Below are 15,943 nucleotides of genomic sequence, written 5' to 3'. Positions count from 1 at the left end.
CCCTCACTATTTAGATTTCAGGTTTTCCACTGTATTCCCTTTTCAGGAATCTGTGAAACTTGTACTTCCAGCTTGTGATTTTAGTGGGGTATTACAGGAAAGCCCAACAGTGCAGTTCATTAGCTAATGCAGGACAGAGACCCATTTCCAAATAGTATGATTAGCAGATGAATGAAATGAATATTCAGTGTCTCTCTCTGCCGTACAATACAAAACAAAATGGAAAAATCCTGTAGAGGGAAATACTGAAGTCTTTACTCAGTTCTTAGTCCTAACTCAGGCAAAACTCTCTTATTGTAGCCATTAGTAGTCCCTAAGTAGGGCTGAATAGAAACTGAGTAAGGACACCAGGTGTTGACCCATGACAAAGTCTCTTTTCATGGAGCAACTTCATTGTAAGTGGAGATTCACAAAGCTGAAATTGCAATTTGCACAATGCAGTGCATCGAAACAGTTTGGGAATTTCATTGTACTTCACTGTTCACATATTGCACAGAGTTCATTATAAGCAGGAGGTGCACCTAAAAGTGCTATTGAAGCCACTGTATAAGTGACTTCAATGGGAATTTGGGGTTCACAAGGAATGAAAGATTAGGCTTGAAGGCCTTTTAATATAAGAAAAGAAGTAGCCAATGCATTTTGAATGTCTTGAACCACTATGATCATTTAAAAAATACTCCATTAGAATGATTTCTACACTCTAATTGAAATAATTTTTAAGGTAAAATCATTATTGTACACCTGAGTTTTCAAATGTAGCATGGAGGTTTTGCTACACATCCAGAGATCCATGTTTATTTTTCATCTTGCTAATACTAACACAGAGCCACTGTTCAGGTCATTAAAAAGGTTGCAAGATAAGTACAAATTAAAAGCAACCAGGAACATGGGAAGATTACAGAGGGTAAAGGTGTAAGATTTTTTTACTAACATTCTCAGAAATTCTAAGTAATAATTAGAAGAATAGAATCAGAGAAATTTGGAGAGAGGAGATACCGTTCAGGAACAGATTTCTGAGACAATTAAATGGTCATTTTGTCACTGCATTTGCTATTTCCACTCCACTATACAAAACATTTGCTGAGAAGAGGCAGGGTAGAAGCAGAATGGTTTGATTACGGCATTTGATCATATGAAGAAACTAAAGTTCCCTTACAACATCTGTTTGCTTAGTGAAGGATTATAATAATTAAGAGCTATTAGAGCCATATTGAGAACTTTTATGTTCATGCCTACTTATCCTGGAGTTGGCTGTGAATCTTGTATTAGTTTGTCGAATGCCCTATATACTTCCCAGTGATTAAAAAACGCTATCCAAATGTTGATACCAAGCCAGGAGTTGTGGCATTGTTTTTGTTTGTTTTTGTATTTAGAATCCATTCATTTAAAGGGTTTAGTGAAACATGCACATAACCTTGTGCTGTTAACAACCTTTTTCCAAATAGATTTGTGTTTCCTGAGGATTTGATGGAATAATTTTGCCAACAAAAAGAAATTTATAATTTTGAGGTCAGAAAACCACCACGTAAAGTGTGTCAATGGCTAAATATATGGTCCAAATCCAAACTATGGTTAAGGCTACAATACTGTCTGTCCATCTCTCCCTGCGGACACATGACTCTCATTGTATTATACACCTGTATAGAGTGGAGAATTCGACACAGTTCTGTACATTGCACCCAAGGAACCTGCCCTGGAAACCAGCAGGAACTGGAGTTATGTCTTGCTTAGAACTGGTCACATTATTCATAGTGAGTAGTTCATACAAGAAATTTAACTTGTAGCTGAAATAGCTGCAAATAGACTAATTTTACTAGTTTATTTGTTAATTGGAATTGTTCCGTTTATGTGAATCTTTGCTTGTGAACTGTTCACTTCAGCAATTAATGATTTACCATTTGTAATTGACTGCTTTGCTTGGTATTGTTCCTACTTTCTGGTTGGCTGATTGATACTTGAAATATTATAAGCGGGAGGAGTACAGATATTGAATACCCATATTCACCTATGAATAGCTCTGTTCTTTGGCAAATAGGTGTATTTTTACAGAGAACAACCATTCTCCAATAATTTGTGTGAGCTGAGCTAGGTGGGTGGGTGAACTGTTTGCCTTCACATGTATGAGACGTGAACGAAAAAGGACATGAATGTGGTCAAAGCAAACAGCAGTTCAGAACCTGAATGAATGGTCACAAGCACTATTTTTCTGGTTGCCTTGTTCTAACTGTGATGCTGCTCATAAAGGACAAGGTTGTGCTTGGCTATTACATGCATGCAGTGAGTGGAGGAGGTAAGAAGCCTTTCTTCTGCGTCCCTTTGCATAGATTGCAGAACAGCCAGAAAAAATTCCAGTCCCTGAGTTCATAGGACCACAGGACCTGGCCCAGTATGAGTAGTGTCTCAAAGGGGGCAAGGAGGAGGCAGGTTCCTAGTTCTGTCCCACAAAGGTGTATGGCAATGGGCATACTTGTTCTTTGCTCCTTGGAGCTGCATGAAGCAGAATGCCTCCTGGGGCTCCCTCTAAGGCAGTGTGGCTTTACACTGGTCCTAGTAAATGGCACAGTAGGGCACACAGAGCATGGGCCAAATTCTGTGCTCTAACTCCTGTTCACCTATTTCATGACCGAAACAGAGAAGAGTTTGGTCCACTATCTCTATGAACTTGCTTGGGACAAAGAAATCCAGGTGTCATTTGCATCCATCACAAGTTAGTTGTGTTATATGGGTGTAAATGAGAGTTGGTGGCTCCTGAACTGTCTCTATTGCCAAACTATTATTCTTGCTGTGACAGTTCTTAGTTTAAAATAGGTATTTAATTCATTTCTGAACAGCACAATATGATGTATAAAAGCATGTTTCTTTGATTCTGCTAGTACTCAGCACGTTGTCCAGGCTGGTGGCTTAGATGTAATGATGAATTTCTTTTTAGGGCCTACATTCCTCTCTGGTCAGCAATTTCATGTAGAAAAGGGCAGTGGGGGCTGATGTCGTTATGCAAGCAGGTCCAACTCTTTAGCAACTCCTCATCCAATCTGGCACCTAGAAGAGAAGGCTGTAGTGTGACGTGCTGAAATGCTGTTCAACATGTTGGACAGTTGTGGTGTGAGATCTCATATGTGGGTGATTTTAACAGGTTTCAGGAACACAGGTGCCCTGCTCAAAAGATGTGCTGCAGGGAGGGAAGGCCTCATGCAGAAACCAGGGCAAAACACCAGCTTGGAGTTGACTGAGGTGTGATCTGTCGTCTGATTCTAGTCTCTTAGAACAGATCCTTCCCTATTGCTTACCTCAAGTTCCGCTCTGTGCTGAGAGCAGAAAACTATTTGTGGGAGAGTTTAGGCAGTGCCTCTTCTTGACTCAGTGAGCATTCCTACATTCCCTGCTGCTGAATGCAGATTGCTAGCCATGTGCAGATCTTGCTGCTGTCAAATAATAGTTTGCTCCAGAGATTTGTGATCACAAATTCTGGGCTTTGCGCAATGGACACAATTGTGGGCATTTCACTGGGGAATTCAATCCTTAATTATTTTTAAAGATTAAAAGTGTCAATTATTTCTAGCTTTGTGCACATGCAGAGGAAGTTTAGGAACAGAAACTAGAACTCCAGACTCCTGGTCCTGTTCTACTTATGTGTTTTGCCTGTATCCCTTCATTATAGAAACTAACTTAACAGGTAATTTAAGAATTCTAGGTTCCTTTCCTAGACTTTCTATGTGACCTTAAGCAAGTAGCTTAACTCTCTGTGCCTTCATTTACCCTTTCTATAAAATGGGGATAACAGCACTTACCTATACCACAGGGGTGCTGAGAGGAATAGTACATTAATGCACGTTAAAGCTGTTGAGCTCCTTGAATGGAGGGCCTGAATAGAAAGGCCAAGATGTTATAAAAATTCATCTGCTATAATAACTTCAGTTTTTCAGGTGTTGGTTAAATGTGTTTATTACTACTTGCCCTGGGGAAGTACATTGTGACTAAGGAAATAATATAAATGAGAGATATGAAGACTCATCTTTGACTTACCAAACTTTTAATCAGTAGTAGGTTTCAGACAGGAGAATGCCTTCCTTATCCGAATAAGTAACCTGAGTAAGTGCCTTCTGACTTCTTAGTCTCATTTGTTGGATATGCATGTTCCAAACTTCATAACACATGGAGATGAGATATGTGAGATTTTTCAGACAGAAGTTTACTGAACCTGAGTAATTTGAATGGGAGATTTGGGTTTTGCTGCTCTTTCATTTTAACTACACCTAAAAGCAAGGAAGCATGGGATCCAAGTGACATGAGAATAAGGTGCTTAGTGTAGATTTCCTTCACTCTGTGTTTAGGCTGGTCCATGTTTCAGTGTAGCAGAAACTGTTCTTGTTATCATCTGTTCCCTATGTATTCATGTCTATGTAATTCTCTCCTCTAATGCTAACAGTTGATTTGAGCTCTCTGAAGTTGCTCCAAATGTAATACCAGTACAGGATGCTGGATTAGAGCAGCTGGCTAGCTTCCTGTGGCCTATTTCTGAGCTTTCTGTATCAGACAGCTGCAGTATTTTCAGCAAAGAACCAAATGCTAGTACACTTCAAAGTTTCTGGTGCCTAATGATAGCCACCCATTACACTGGCATGCTGTCACATCCATCCCCACTCCGATCCCCAATAATTTAATACCACATTACTATTGGCATGAAGAAGCTGCAGATTTATTAACACACAAAATATCCAACTAAACAAGCATTAATCATGCACATTACATCAAATTAACATGTAGAAAATTAATATTCTTGACCTTGCCAGTGGGCAGAATAATAAATCTTGGAGTAGAATATTACTCCAGTGGAAGGTACCAACTACTCCAGCCAATGTGTGAGAGAAGCATGGATCTCTCCACATGGAAATAACATTTCATTCCAACTACAGACAGTCCCGCCCCTATGAAACAGAGCCTCTGACTTCTCTAAACAGGAATAATAGCTAGATTGCCACGCCTCTTGTAAAGAAAGCATTGCCATTCACCATTTATGTTGCCACTCTTGGGGGAGGGAGAAAAAAAGCAGTCCACCCCTAATTTCTGTTACATAGCAAGGCGCTTCTGAAAGGTGCGGATTGACAACAACTTGGGGGTCTTCTTTTTAATCCAAAGAATTGGTACAGTCTGGACAATGATGGTACAAGCCTTTCCACAGCATTCACCACCTCTAGGCTTCAGGGACAATTTCAGTGTCCGTAGCCCATTCATTGCTCCACCTCTATGCAGAGAATGCCAGTTCTGTTGTTTTTTTGTGATGTTTGTATACATCTTCAAGGAACTGGACTGAGATACCAATTCATTTTTCCTATGTTTCAAAATTTCCATCGGACAGTAATCATTTTCATTCACTACCAGCCTAGGCTGGTTTTCATCCGGTGATCTACTCTAAAGGTGAAAAGTTCCATTCCAAAACCGTGAGCTGTTCCCTCCTATATCCCTCACTTTCTTAGTTATTTCATACAAAAATATACAGGCAGACCAACAACAGGATATCCCTTGTCTGTTACTGATAGCAGTGAACACTCATTGTGTATGTCTGGTCTGTAATTTATGTGCTGTCTATTGAAAGAAAATAAAATTTTTCTATTGTTGTGCTCAACATTTTGCGCTGCAGTCAGATCCCTGTCCAAAGAACCAGCCATATCAACTCAGACTGTGATCTCCTGAGATCTCAGACAATAAGCAACATCAGGCCTGGTCATGATCATTTCTGCTCCCAACCCCTTTCTTTTGTCCTCCCTTTTTAATGGAAGAATTTAAACTGCTTCATATTTTTTAAGGGCTTTGAAGCTTCTGCAAGGTACACTGAAAATCAACTGACTGCTTGGGCCCTTCAAACAGATGCATTTTTATATCTTGTATAGATAAATATACATATAGAGCAGATTCTGCTTCCCCTTTCTTCCTCTGCAGAACATGGTTCTGCTGCTGGTTGAGCAGGGGATGGAATTCCCTTTTATGGGCCCTGTGTACCATGTTGCTCAGTGACTTCTATGCTGCCGCCCAAGGGTTTTTAAGGTGGAGTGGAGGATATGCTAGGGTGTGGCTGGTGAATCTGTCACAAAGCAGATTCACTGGCTGAAAATGTGACACCCATGTATGGAAGCAACCTGAATTTCTGAGGCTGCAGTGATGGCCGTGGAGCAGCTCCACAGCCAGCGAGGGGGATTTTGTTTATACTGGGCTTGGCACCAGGAATTACCCATAATAAGTACAAAGAGAATGTAATATAAGACAGTATTATATGGCTTCTTTCGAGCGGAGAGGGAGAATTGTGTAACTCATAAGTATTTGAGCAAAGTGAAACCCTCTTGAGTTGTGCTGTGGTCTTTCTAAACTAATTACATTTGGGGTGTCCCTGTCAGAGTCAGTTTGGGCAGGAGGGAGGCTGTGTTCACAGTGTGGGAAGAACCCCGACATAAATAGGTGCAAATCCATTGGCTTTAGTGGAGTTGTTCTTGCTTACATCGGGGTTGAATTTGGCCCAGGGCATCAGCAGAGCCATTACCAGTATAAACATTTTGATTTAGCCGCACAGTAGCCTCCCATATCCGTAGAAATATGATGGACTGATATTAGTTCCCATTGCTTGCATGGTGTCCATGGTGTGTGTATGGAGTATGTCTGTGAGTATATCCATGTATGTATAGTATGTGCACATATAGATTGTTTTGGGCAGTGATGTATCACATGTTATTTCTGCTAACGAAGAAATGATGCATAACTCAGTTATGAAGGTAATTCCCTCTTGTATGAAAATGAATTCCATTATATTACAGCTTACTGTTACGTATTTATATTAAATGTGTTAATTTCATTTTTACCTAGCAGTTTAGTTAATAATTATAACAAATGTTTATGAGGGAGCTGTCTGTTCTCGACTTCTCTCTACCTGTACCAAGGATAGGTTTCTTAACTCTTCTGATATCTTAATTTTCCCTACAAACCCAGGGCCATTCTAGGAAAGCATTTTCCTGGTTTTGTCAAATGGACTGTCACAATCATAGACACATTTGGGTTGCAAGTGACTTCCCCAGGGTCACCTAACCTTGCAGGATGTAAAGTGAAAAGTTTTGTGTGGAGTTTGTTTATGAGAAGGGGAAAATAGCCAGAACAGAACTACATAATTGCTTTCATTTCAATTCTTACTAACTAACTTATTTTGCCTTTAGAAGCACCTTTAAGGTCACCCCCCGCCCCCAGACTGTGCTGTTGAGACGTTTAAAGAACAGTCACACACCTACCTCACTGTTTCAAACATTTACTTTACGTATGAAAAATATTAAAATGGGAAAAAAGGACAAAGAAAATAAACCCACACAAATAAACATGGGAATGGGCGACAGGGGATGGATCGCTTGATGATTACCTGTTCTGTTCATTCCCTCTGGGGCACCTGCCATTGGCCACTGTCAGAAGACAGGGTACTGGGCTAGATGGACCTTTGGTCTGACCCCGTATGGCCGTTCTTAATGTTCTAACATTGTTGCGACTTGCATTTAGTGTCCAGTGCGGATAGATGGAATAAATAGGTGACCAGCTGTGGGATGGCACCAGCTTCAGTTGGTTTGGATGAGGGTGGTTTACGTCTTGCTCCTTCTCATAGGTACCTTCATCCTCTGCACAAGGGAAGGGCATAAAGGTTGTTAGCACAGGCTAGATCTCCAGTGGAGAGAGTTGTGGGTAGAGCTAAGTGTCATCTTCCCTGTCACTTGTTTAGTTGGATAACCTTACTGCACTGGACCCAAATAACTGCCTAGAGCTGAAGAGGGTGCAGTCCCCTTTTCCCCCATGTTGTTTTGGGATTAGTTTATTAAAGTTGCACCCTCATACCCTGAACTGATTCCTGCTCTCCATGCCTTATTTCCTGAATCAAAAACTCTGATGTCACAAACTCGGCTTCATGACTCCAGCTTGGGAAGGAGAAGAGCAGTTATCGAGGAGGTAGCTCCTAGTTAACACACAGCTATGCTTGATAATGGGTAAAAAGGGCAAAAAAAAGCATGAAAGGGAAATGGATTTAAATTTAAATGCGCTACATGCTGGAGAATTTCAGCTAACATAAAAGTCACTCTTCTAAAAGCGGTGAATGTGACAACACAAGCGGCTCAGACCAAGTAAAATTCCGAAGCTTTCAATAGCCAGAGAAACAGAAATGTAAGGAAAAGCTATCACTAATCAGGGACTAGATTGTGCAAGCTTTGCTCACGCTGGTGAGCACCTAGTCACACAAGTAATTTTATTAACATCCAGGAACTACTCCTATGACTACTCACTGTTATGAGGGTGGGTGGTACTCTCTAGCCCTACACGAATAAAGGGAGAAAAAGCCAGGCACGCTTATAGACCGCCTCTGTGTGCTGCCTCAGGATGCAGGTGTGAAAAGGAGATCTTCCTAGGGCAGGCAGTGTGACAGTAACTTCCCTTTTCCTTTTTTCCATAAAGAGGGTGTGATTTCTGTTCGGGAAGGGAGGCACAGGGACAGGAGTTTTTATTTAAAAAAAAACCACATGAACAAAAACACACCTATTTTCCACAGAAAAGCATTGTGCTATTTCAGGCTACATTTGCTTTTACATCATACGGTCTGTGACATAATTTCTTTCTTCCTTTTCTTTTAAAATTCATGTCTCTTGGAGCTTTGGAATTGTTCAGTTACTGATCATTGGTAGCCAATTATTCATATATTGTCATTGTCTTAAAATTCTCACTTTCAGAGGGTGGTTTGCACCATTTGGGTTTGCTGGGCTACATGCTTCCACTGGAATTGAGAAATACCCTGGTGCAAATAACTAAAATAAGACAACTTGTATTGTTCCATAAGAGGATGAAAGTGCTGAATGAATGACATTGTGCGATTGTAAACACTTTGGAGCTTGCACTGTTTCTTTGTTAGTGTTTATACAGTGCCCAGCAGAATGGCCAACCTGTTGGCACTACTGTAATATAAATATTTCCTAGGAATGATTAGAGAAGGCTTACAATCAACCTAAATATTTCCAAATAGCATAAAATTACAGCAAAATAGACAGTAGTTACATTGTCTTTAGATTCAACCTACGTATTTTTAAATTTAAAAATACAATCTTGACATCTCTTCAGATACATTGCACATTTGATCTGTAAAAGCTATGCACAGTTGTGTGTTCATATGTTTGTGCTTTCAACGGTTTAACTCAGAATACAAGGGCCAGATTTTGCTAAAATCATCCATGTGAGAAGGCACTAGTAAAAAAAAATTTATATTTCCCAACTGATTGCACCATACTCCTTTTGAAACTGGAAGTCCAACTTCAATGTTACTTTAACAGTTATTTTGTCATTAGTGTTTCACTTAAACACAACCACCCTGAAAAGAAGCATGAAAGATTTCTAATGATAGATACATGATACAGTATATATCCATTATACTTTTCTCCTTCTTCCACTGCCCTGGATGAAATAGCTTCATTTGATCAATATACAGTGTACACTCTTGCCTGAATAAACAGGCTGCATAGATTGTTGTATATGCTGAACTGTGCCATGCTTGGCCAGATGCCCTCACATTCCAGGTGTGTTGTGAAGCCAAATGCTTTCAGCCATCTGAAAACTATGGATATGTACTGCAATTGCATTTTTTCTAAGCATATTATTATTTTGGTAATAGATATCTAGCAAGTTCTCCATATATAGTTATATGGTTAGTTTAGTTCTTTAAAAAAACCCCACTATTATCTAATATGCATATATTTATATGTATTTTATCTTTTCACTTATCTTTAGACTAAAGCGTTCAGTAGAAATAGATTAGTTTGATCAATTACTGATCGCGCTCTTAATGTTTTGATAGAATTTTCCTTCCTAAAGGCATTACTTTTATGTGTAAAATACACGCAGAGTGCCAGTGTGAAAAACTAACATAAAGCTAGTCAGTTCCTAACTATCCTATTCAGGAAGAGTGTATTAGATTTACATCACCAGTTGCATTACTTAAAAAAAAAAAAAAAAAGACAGACTCCCTGTTGGGTGCCCATGTAGCTTATGCTGAGTAAATATTGACAAAGTAGTCTAAAGAGCAAACACTTTGACATTTGTAAGGTCCACTGGAAGGTCTTGTATATATTTATACAGCAAGAATGAGTACAGCATACCAATTTTCTTGAACTTGCTCCTGACATAATTCTGCATGGGCTTTCTTGTTGGGGAGAGAAGTGTGTTTAAATGTGAATGGGTCATTTGTTGCATCCATAATGAATATCTTGAATCACTGTTAGTCAGGTATTTCTGAATTTAGAGTCACCAGCTTTACCACAAAAAAGAAAAGAAAAAAAGAAATCTTTTTTTTAATGTATTGTAATCAATGTACATTGTTTTTACTTTGTAGGAATTTTATTGATGTTTTTGTCCTTTATATTTATTGAAAATTGAGTCTCAAAAATGTAATGAGTAAAAAATGCTTGCTTAATTTAAATTGTGAATCTGTCTGTTAAGAAATGCATTAGGGGTAGGAGAAGCATAAGACATATTAATTGACAGACAGGAGCTGCTGTCTCTGAGGTTGATACAAGTAATTTATTACTTTAGAAATGAATGCCACCTCCAGAATGTGCTTCATTAATTTCAAATTTAGTTTTAATTTCAAGCTGTTGCCCCTTGAGAAGAATAAGGTGGCAAATTATGTTTGAAGAGCAGATTTTTTTTCTTGCTCTGAAGAAACATTAAATTTTAACTGTTTAATTTTACAAATAAATGCAGTTCTTTAGCTGAAATATTTAAACAGCTGATGGAAAGTATGATCAACAGTCACTAACTCTTGTTGTTTTTGTTTTGTCCATGATAGCCTATGTTTCAGATGAACTGAAGGCCGCAGCACTGGTGGAGGAAGACATGGAACCTGATGAAAATGCAATTGATGGGGAACCTTCAGCAAAATACGTGTGTCCGGAAAAAGACTACAGTAAGAACTGCCAGAGCTACCAAAACTCTCCAGCTGCTGAATTTTCCAGCCATGAAATGGACAGTGAGTCACACATCAGTGAGACAAGTGACCGAATGGCAGATTTTGAAAGCAGCTCTATCAAAAATGAGGAAGAGAGCAAGGAGGTTGCAATACCACTTGAAGATTCTGCTGTGTCTGATAGCTTAGAACAAATGAAAGCCGTATATAATAACTTCCTTTCCAATTCCTACTGGTCCAATCTCAATTTGAATCTCCACCAGCCGACTTCAGAAAAAAACAATGGTAGCAGCAGCAGTAGCAGCAGCAGCAGCAGCAGTTGTGGGAGTGGTAGCTTTGACTGGCATCAGACTGCTATGGCAAAGACACTGCAGCAAGTTTCTCAGAGCAGAATTCTTCCTGAACCAAGTCTTTTTAGCACAGTTCAGTTGTACAGACAAAGCAGTAAGCTTTATGGCTCTATATTTACTGGAGCCAGTAAATTCCGTTGTAAAGACTGCAGTGCTGCCTATGACACTTTAGTAGAATTAACAGTGCACATGAATGAAACAGGACATTATCGAGATGACAACCATGAAACTGATAACAATAACCCTAAAAGATGGTCCAAACCTCGTAAACGTTCTTTGCTTGAAATGGAAGGGAAAGAAGATGCCCAGAAAGTATTAAAGTGTATGTACTGTGGCCATTCATTTGAATCTCTTCAGGACTTGAGTGTTCATATGATCAAAACAAAACACTACCAAAAAGTGCCTCTGAAGGAACCTGTTACACCTGTAGCAGCAAAAATTATCCCAGCTACTAGAAAAAAAGCATCACTGGAGCTTGAACTTCCAAGCTCTCCAGATTCCACAGGTGGGACACCAAAAGCAACAATTTCGGACACCAACGACGCGCTACAAAAGAATGCAAATCCTTACATTACGCCAAATAATCGTTATGGTCACCAGAATGGTGCCAGCTACGCTTGGCATTTTGAGGCAAGGAAATCTCAAATTCTCAAATGCATGGAGTGTGGAAGTTCCCATGATACTTTGCAGGAACTCACTGCCCACATGATGGTGACAGGACATTTTATAAAAGTCACCAACTCTGCCATGAAGAAAGGGAAGCCAATTATAGAAGCCCCAGTGACGCCAACAATAACAGCTCTACTAGACGAAAAAGTACAGTCTGTGCCACTCGCAGCCACCACTTTTACATCTCCCTCCAACACGCCTTCTAGTGTCTCCCCAAAATTGAATGTTGAAGTAAAAAAAGAAGTAGATAAAGAGAGAGGGATTGCTGATGATAAAATGAAAGAGAAAGAGAAGTCAAATGAAGATGAGGAAAAGTATGATATCTCCTCAAAATATCATTATTTGACTGAAAATGACCTGGAAGAAAGTCCTAAAGGGGGGCTAGATATTTTAAAGTCTTTAGAAAACACAGTAACATCAGCTATAAACAAAGCCCAGAATGGTACACCAAGCTGGGGTGGCTACCCCAGTATTCATGCTGCCTACCAGCTACCTAACATGATGAAGCTGTCGTTGGGTTCATCGGGAAAAAGTACACCCTTAAAATCTATGTTTGGAAACAATGAAATAGTGTCACCGACTAAAAACCAGCCCCTACTGTCACCACCAAGCAGTCAAACCTCCCCTGTGCCAAAAACGAACTTTCATGCCATGGAAGAACTGGTAAAGAAAGTCACTGAGAAAGTGATTAAAGTTGAGGAAAAAATGAAAGAACCTGAAGGAAAGCTGTCTCCAGTGAAACGTGCGACACCTTCGCCATGCAGCAGCGAAATCAGTGAACCCCTCAAAATGGATGCCTCCAGTGATGGTGGTTTTAAAAGCCAACAGAACAGCCCAGTTCCTCAGAGGGATAGTTGCAAGGATAGTCCAACTATAGAACCAGTGGAAAATGGTAAAGAGCCTGTAAAGTCAATTGCAAGTACATTAAGCAGCAGCACAGCTATTATTACAGATCATCCTCCTGAACAACCATTTGTAAATCCATTAAGTGCACTGCAGTCTGTCATGAATATTCATCTTGGGAAAGCAGCAAAGCCATCTTTGCCTGCTCTGGATCCAATGAGCATGCTTTTTAAAATGAGCAACAGTTTGGCAGAAAAGGCTGCGGTGGCCACCCCACCTTTGCAGTGCAAAAAAACAGACCACTTAGACCGTTATTTTTATCATGTCAACAATGACCAACCCATAGATTTGACGAAAGGCAAGAGTGACAAAAGCTGCTCTTTGGGTTCAGCGCTTTTGTCATCCACATCAACATCTTCTGCATCTTCTTCATCTACAGTGACAACAGCAAAGACATCTGCAGTCGTGTCATTCATGTCAAACTCGCCGCTACGCGAGAATGCCTTGTCAGATATATCTGATATGCTGAAGAACCTGACAGAAAGTCACACATCAAAATCTTCCACACCTTCCAGCATATCTGAGAAATCTGACATTGATGGTACCACAATAGAGGAACCAGAAGAGACTACACCGGCTCAGAAAAGGAAGGGACGTCAGTCTAACTGGAACCCTCAGCACTTGCTCATTCTGCAGGCCCAGTTTGCAGCCAGTTTACGACAGACATCAGAGGGAAAATACATTATGTCAGACTTGAGCCCTCAAGAAAGAATGCACATTTCAAGGTTTACGGGACTCTCAATGACCACAATTAGCCACTGGCTAGCCAATGTGAAATACCAGCTCCGAAGGACGGGAGGAACTAAGTTCCTTAAAAATTTGGACACTGGGCATCCAGTGTTCTTTTGTAATGACTGTGCTTCACAGATCAGAACTCCTTCAACTTATATCAGTCACCTTGAATCACATCTAGGTTTCAGGTTAAGAGACCTGTCCAAACTGTCCAATGAACAGATTAACAATCAGATAGCACAAACAAAGTCACCATCTGAAAAACTGGTGACATCATCTCCAGAGGAAGAAATTGGAACTTCCTATCAGTGTAAACTTTGTAACAGGACTTTTGCAAGCAAGCATGCTGTTAAACTTCATCTTAGTAAAACACATGGGAAGTCACCAGAGGATCATCTTCTGTATGTTTCGGAGTTAGAGAAGCAGTAGCATTTGCTTTTGATTAAAATAACTGTAATTTGCTTTGAGGAAAACTGTCAAAGACGCCTTAAAGCTACTGTTTAGTTCTTGGCACATGTTCTTATTTTAACTCCAGAGAGTCACTCTGGGCTGAACTGTTTTGTATAATTGTACAGTGTTTAATAGAGGTGCATAATCAGCTGTTGTTACTGGTAAAATATGAAGGTTAAAATGCAGTGGTAAGTGTTTGGAACTTTGTGTAAATTGGATTTAGTTGCTGTGCATCCCTCTGATGCATCAAGCTGCATGCATTAACAGACAGTTTAATTAAGCATTTATAACTAATCCTGGTGCACTTTTTTCACGTGACCTAAGTGTGCTGGTATTTCTCACCCTATAATCTTTAGCCCTCTGAGTACTTTGAAACACTTTTGCTTTAATTTGGTAAAATGTATGGATATGTTTTTTAAAACCCTTACCAGCTTAGTTCTAATTACTAATATGAACCTCCATTTATGCAGAGGTGTATCACACCTTGAAATTTAAAATATTATTTTCACATTGAAACATAGGTGTATATATTGTATAGATTTCAAAATCTCTTATGGAAATGTAATTGTGGTTAATGCCATGTTTTTCTTCAGCATTTTTAGCAATGACGGTTTTTGTACCTGATATGCCTCAGGTATAAGCTATACCTATATATAGTGTATATTTCTTTTTTTAGGTCTAAGGGTTTTTCTTTTAACATCCAAACATTGTAAATTATATGAAAGGTACCACAAATAGCATTTATAAAGTATTCAAAAACATTATTCTTAAAGCAAAGTATGATTGTTTTGTTTTGCTATACAGTACATCTATATTGATAGAGGTTCATGTTTAAATTATACATATTTATTAGTATCGTTATCATTTGTTTTTAAACCATCTGAATAACAGAAGCCACGGACTGCATCCTTGGCATGCATTATAACTATTTTGCACAACATGACTTTTAAAGGTATTTATTAGTAAAAGAAAATTTAAATAAAATAAAAAATAAGAGAATTCAAAATAAACTCAGTGCTCAAAGGGTTAAATCTATTTGAAAAACTTGTACTGTATTTCCTAAACATTGATAAAGCCTTTAAAATGTTTGTACTGTAATATTTTGCTTAAAAGTTATGAGGCATTCTGTGATATAACCTTTTACTTATTTATAAGCGCTATTGGTTGTTATTTCATATTGTAGAATGCCTTTTTATTTCAATTGGTAACTTTCTGTTTTGTTCTGCCTAATTATTCTCCCAAGATTCCATACTGCAGCTTTATCTTTAGGCATATGAAAGGTAACCCGTGGTTACCAGCACACTAAGTGATTCTGTTCGTCTCCATTTTTGGCAGTTAATTTGCAGAAGTAACTGACAGCTGACACCATATGAGAATCTATGTATAAAATATTGGCATGTAAACAGCACAGACACTGTAATGCACTCTGTGCCCTGTTTTGTTGTTGACAATGAAGCACCATTATATGACTCTTCATATAACCTTTTTTTCTACAGCAGCATTAAAATTGTCTTTTTGCTATAATTTTGTGTTGCATTCACAATTATGTCTGAAATGTGCTACGACTAACGAGCACATTAAAATTAAATTGTATGCTATCTGTTTATGACTGAAGCTTGAGTAGGTTTCTTCATCTGCCAGGTGCTGGCAGTCAAAAGCTGCACATAAATCACTGGAGTTTTAGTGAACTTTAGCATTTAAAGAGCAGGGTAGCACTTATTCAAAGGCTGCATTAACAAAAATTTTCCCCAAGAAAAGATAAATGTTATAACTCCACTTTAGAGATCGGGTAAGATTGACTGTAAAGAAGAGAGTTTATAAGCAACATGTGTGGCAAGGCAAATAGGTATTTTGCTGTGCTGTATATTCAGACTCA

The 15,943-nt window shown here is 39.0% G+C and overlaps 1 protein-coding gene across 1 annotated transcript in view; it reads left to right on the top strand.

Moving 5' to 3' along the window:
• The window catches only part of TSHZ3 (teashirt zinc finger homeobox 3), a 67,264-nt gene extending 51,705 nt beyond the window's left edge, over positions 1-15,559 (top strand). Inside the window, exon 2 of the mRNA XM_024199737.3 lies at positions 10,847-15,559. Coding sequence (XP_024055505.2) covers positions 10,847-14,046 — 3,200 coding nt within the window. The 3' untranslated portion in view covers positions 14,047-15,559. The remainder of the gene's footprint in view (positions 1-10,846) is intronic.
• Positions 15,560-15,943: the final 384 nt, after the last annotated feature.

This window comes from Terrapene carolina, unplaced genomic scaffold, assembly GCF_002925995.2.
Source record: "Terrapene carolina triunguis isolate 2854851 unplaced genomic scaffold, T_m_triunguis-2.0 Scaffold130, whole genome shotgun sequence".
Classification (NCBI taxonomy): domain Eukaryota; kingdom Metazoa; phylum Chordata; order Testudines; family Emydidae; genus Terrapene; species Terrapene triunguis.
The sequence above is the reverse complement of the archived record's forward strand: the minus strand, read 5'-3'. Positions and strand labels throughout refer to the sequence as shown.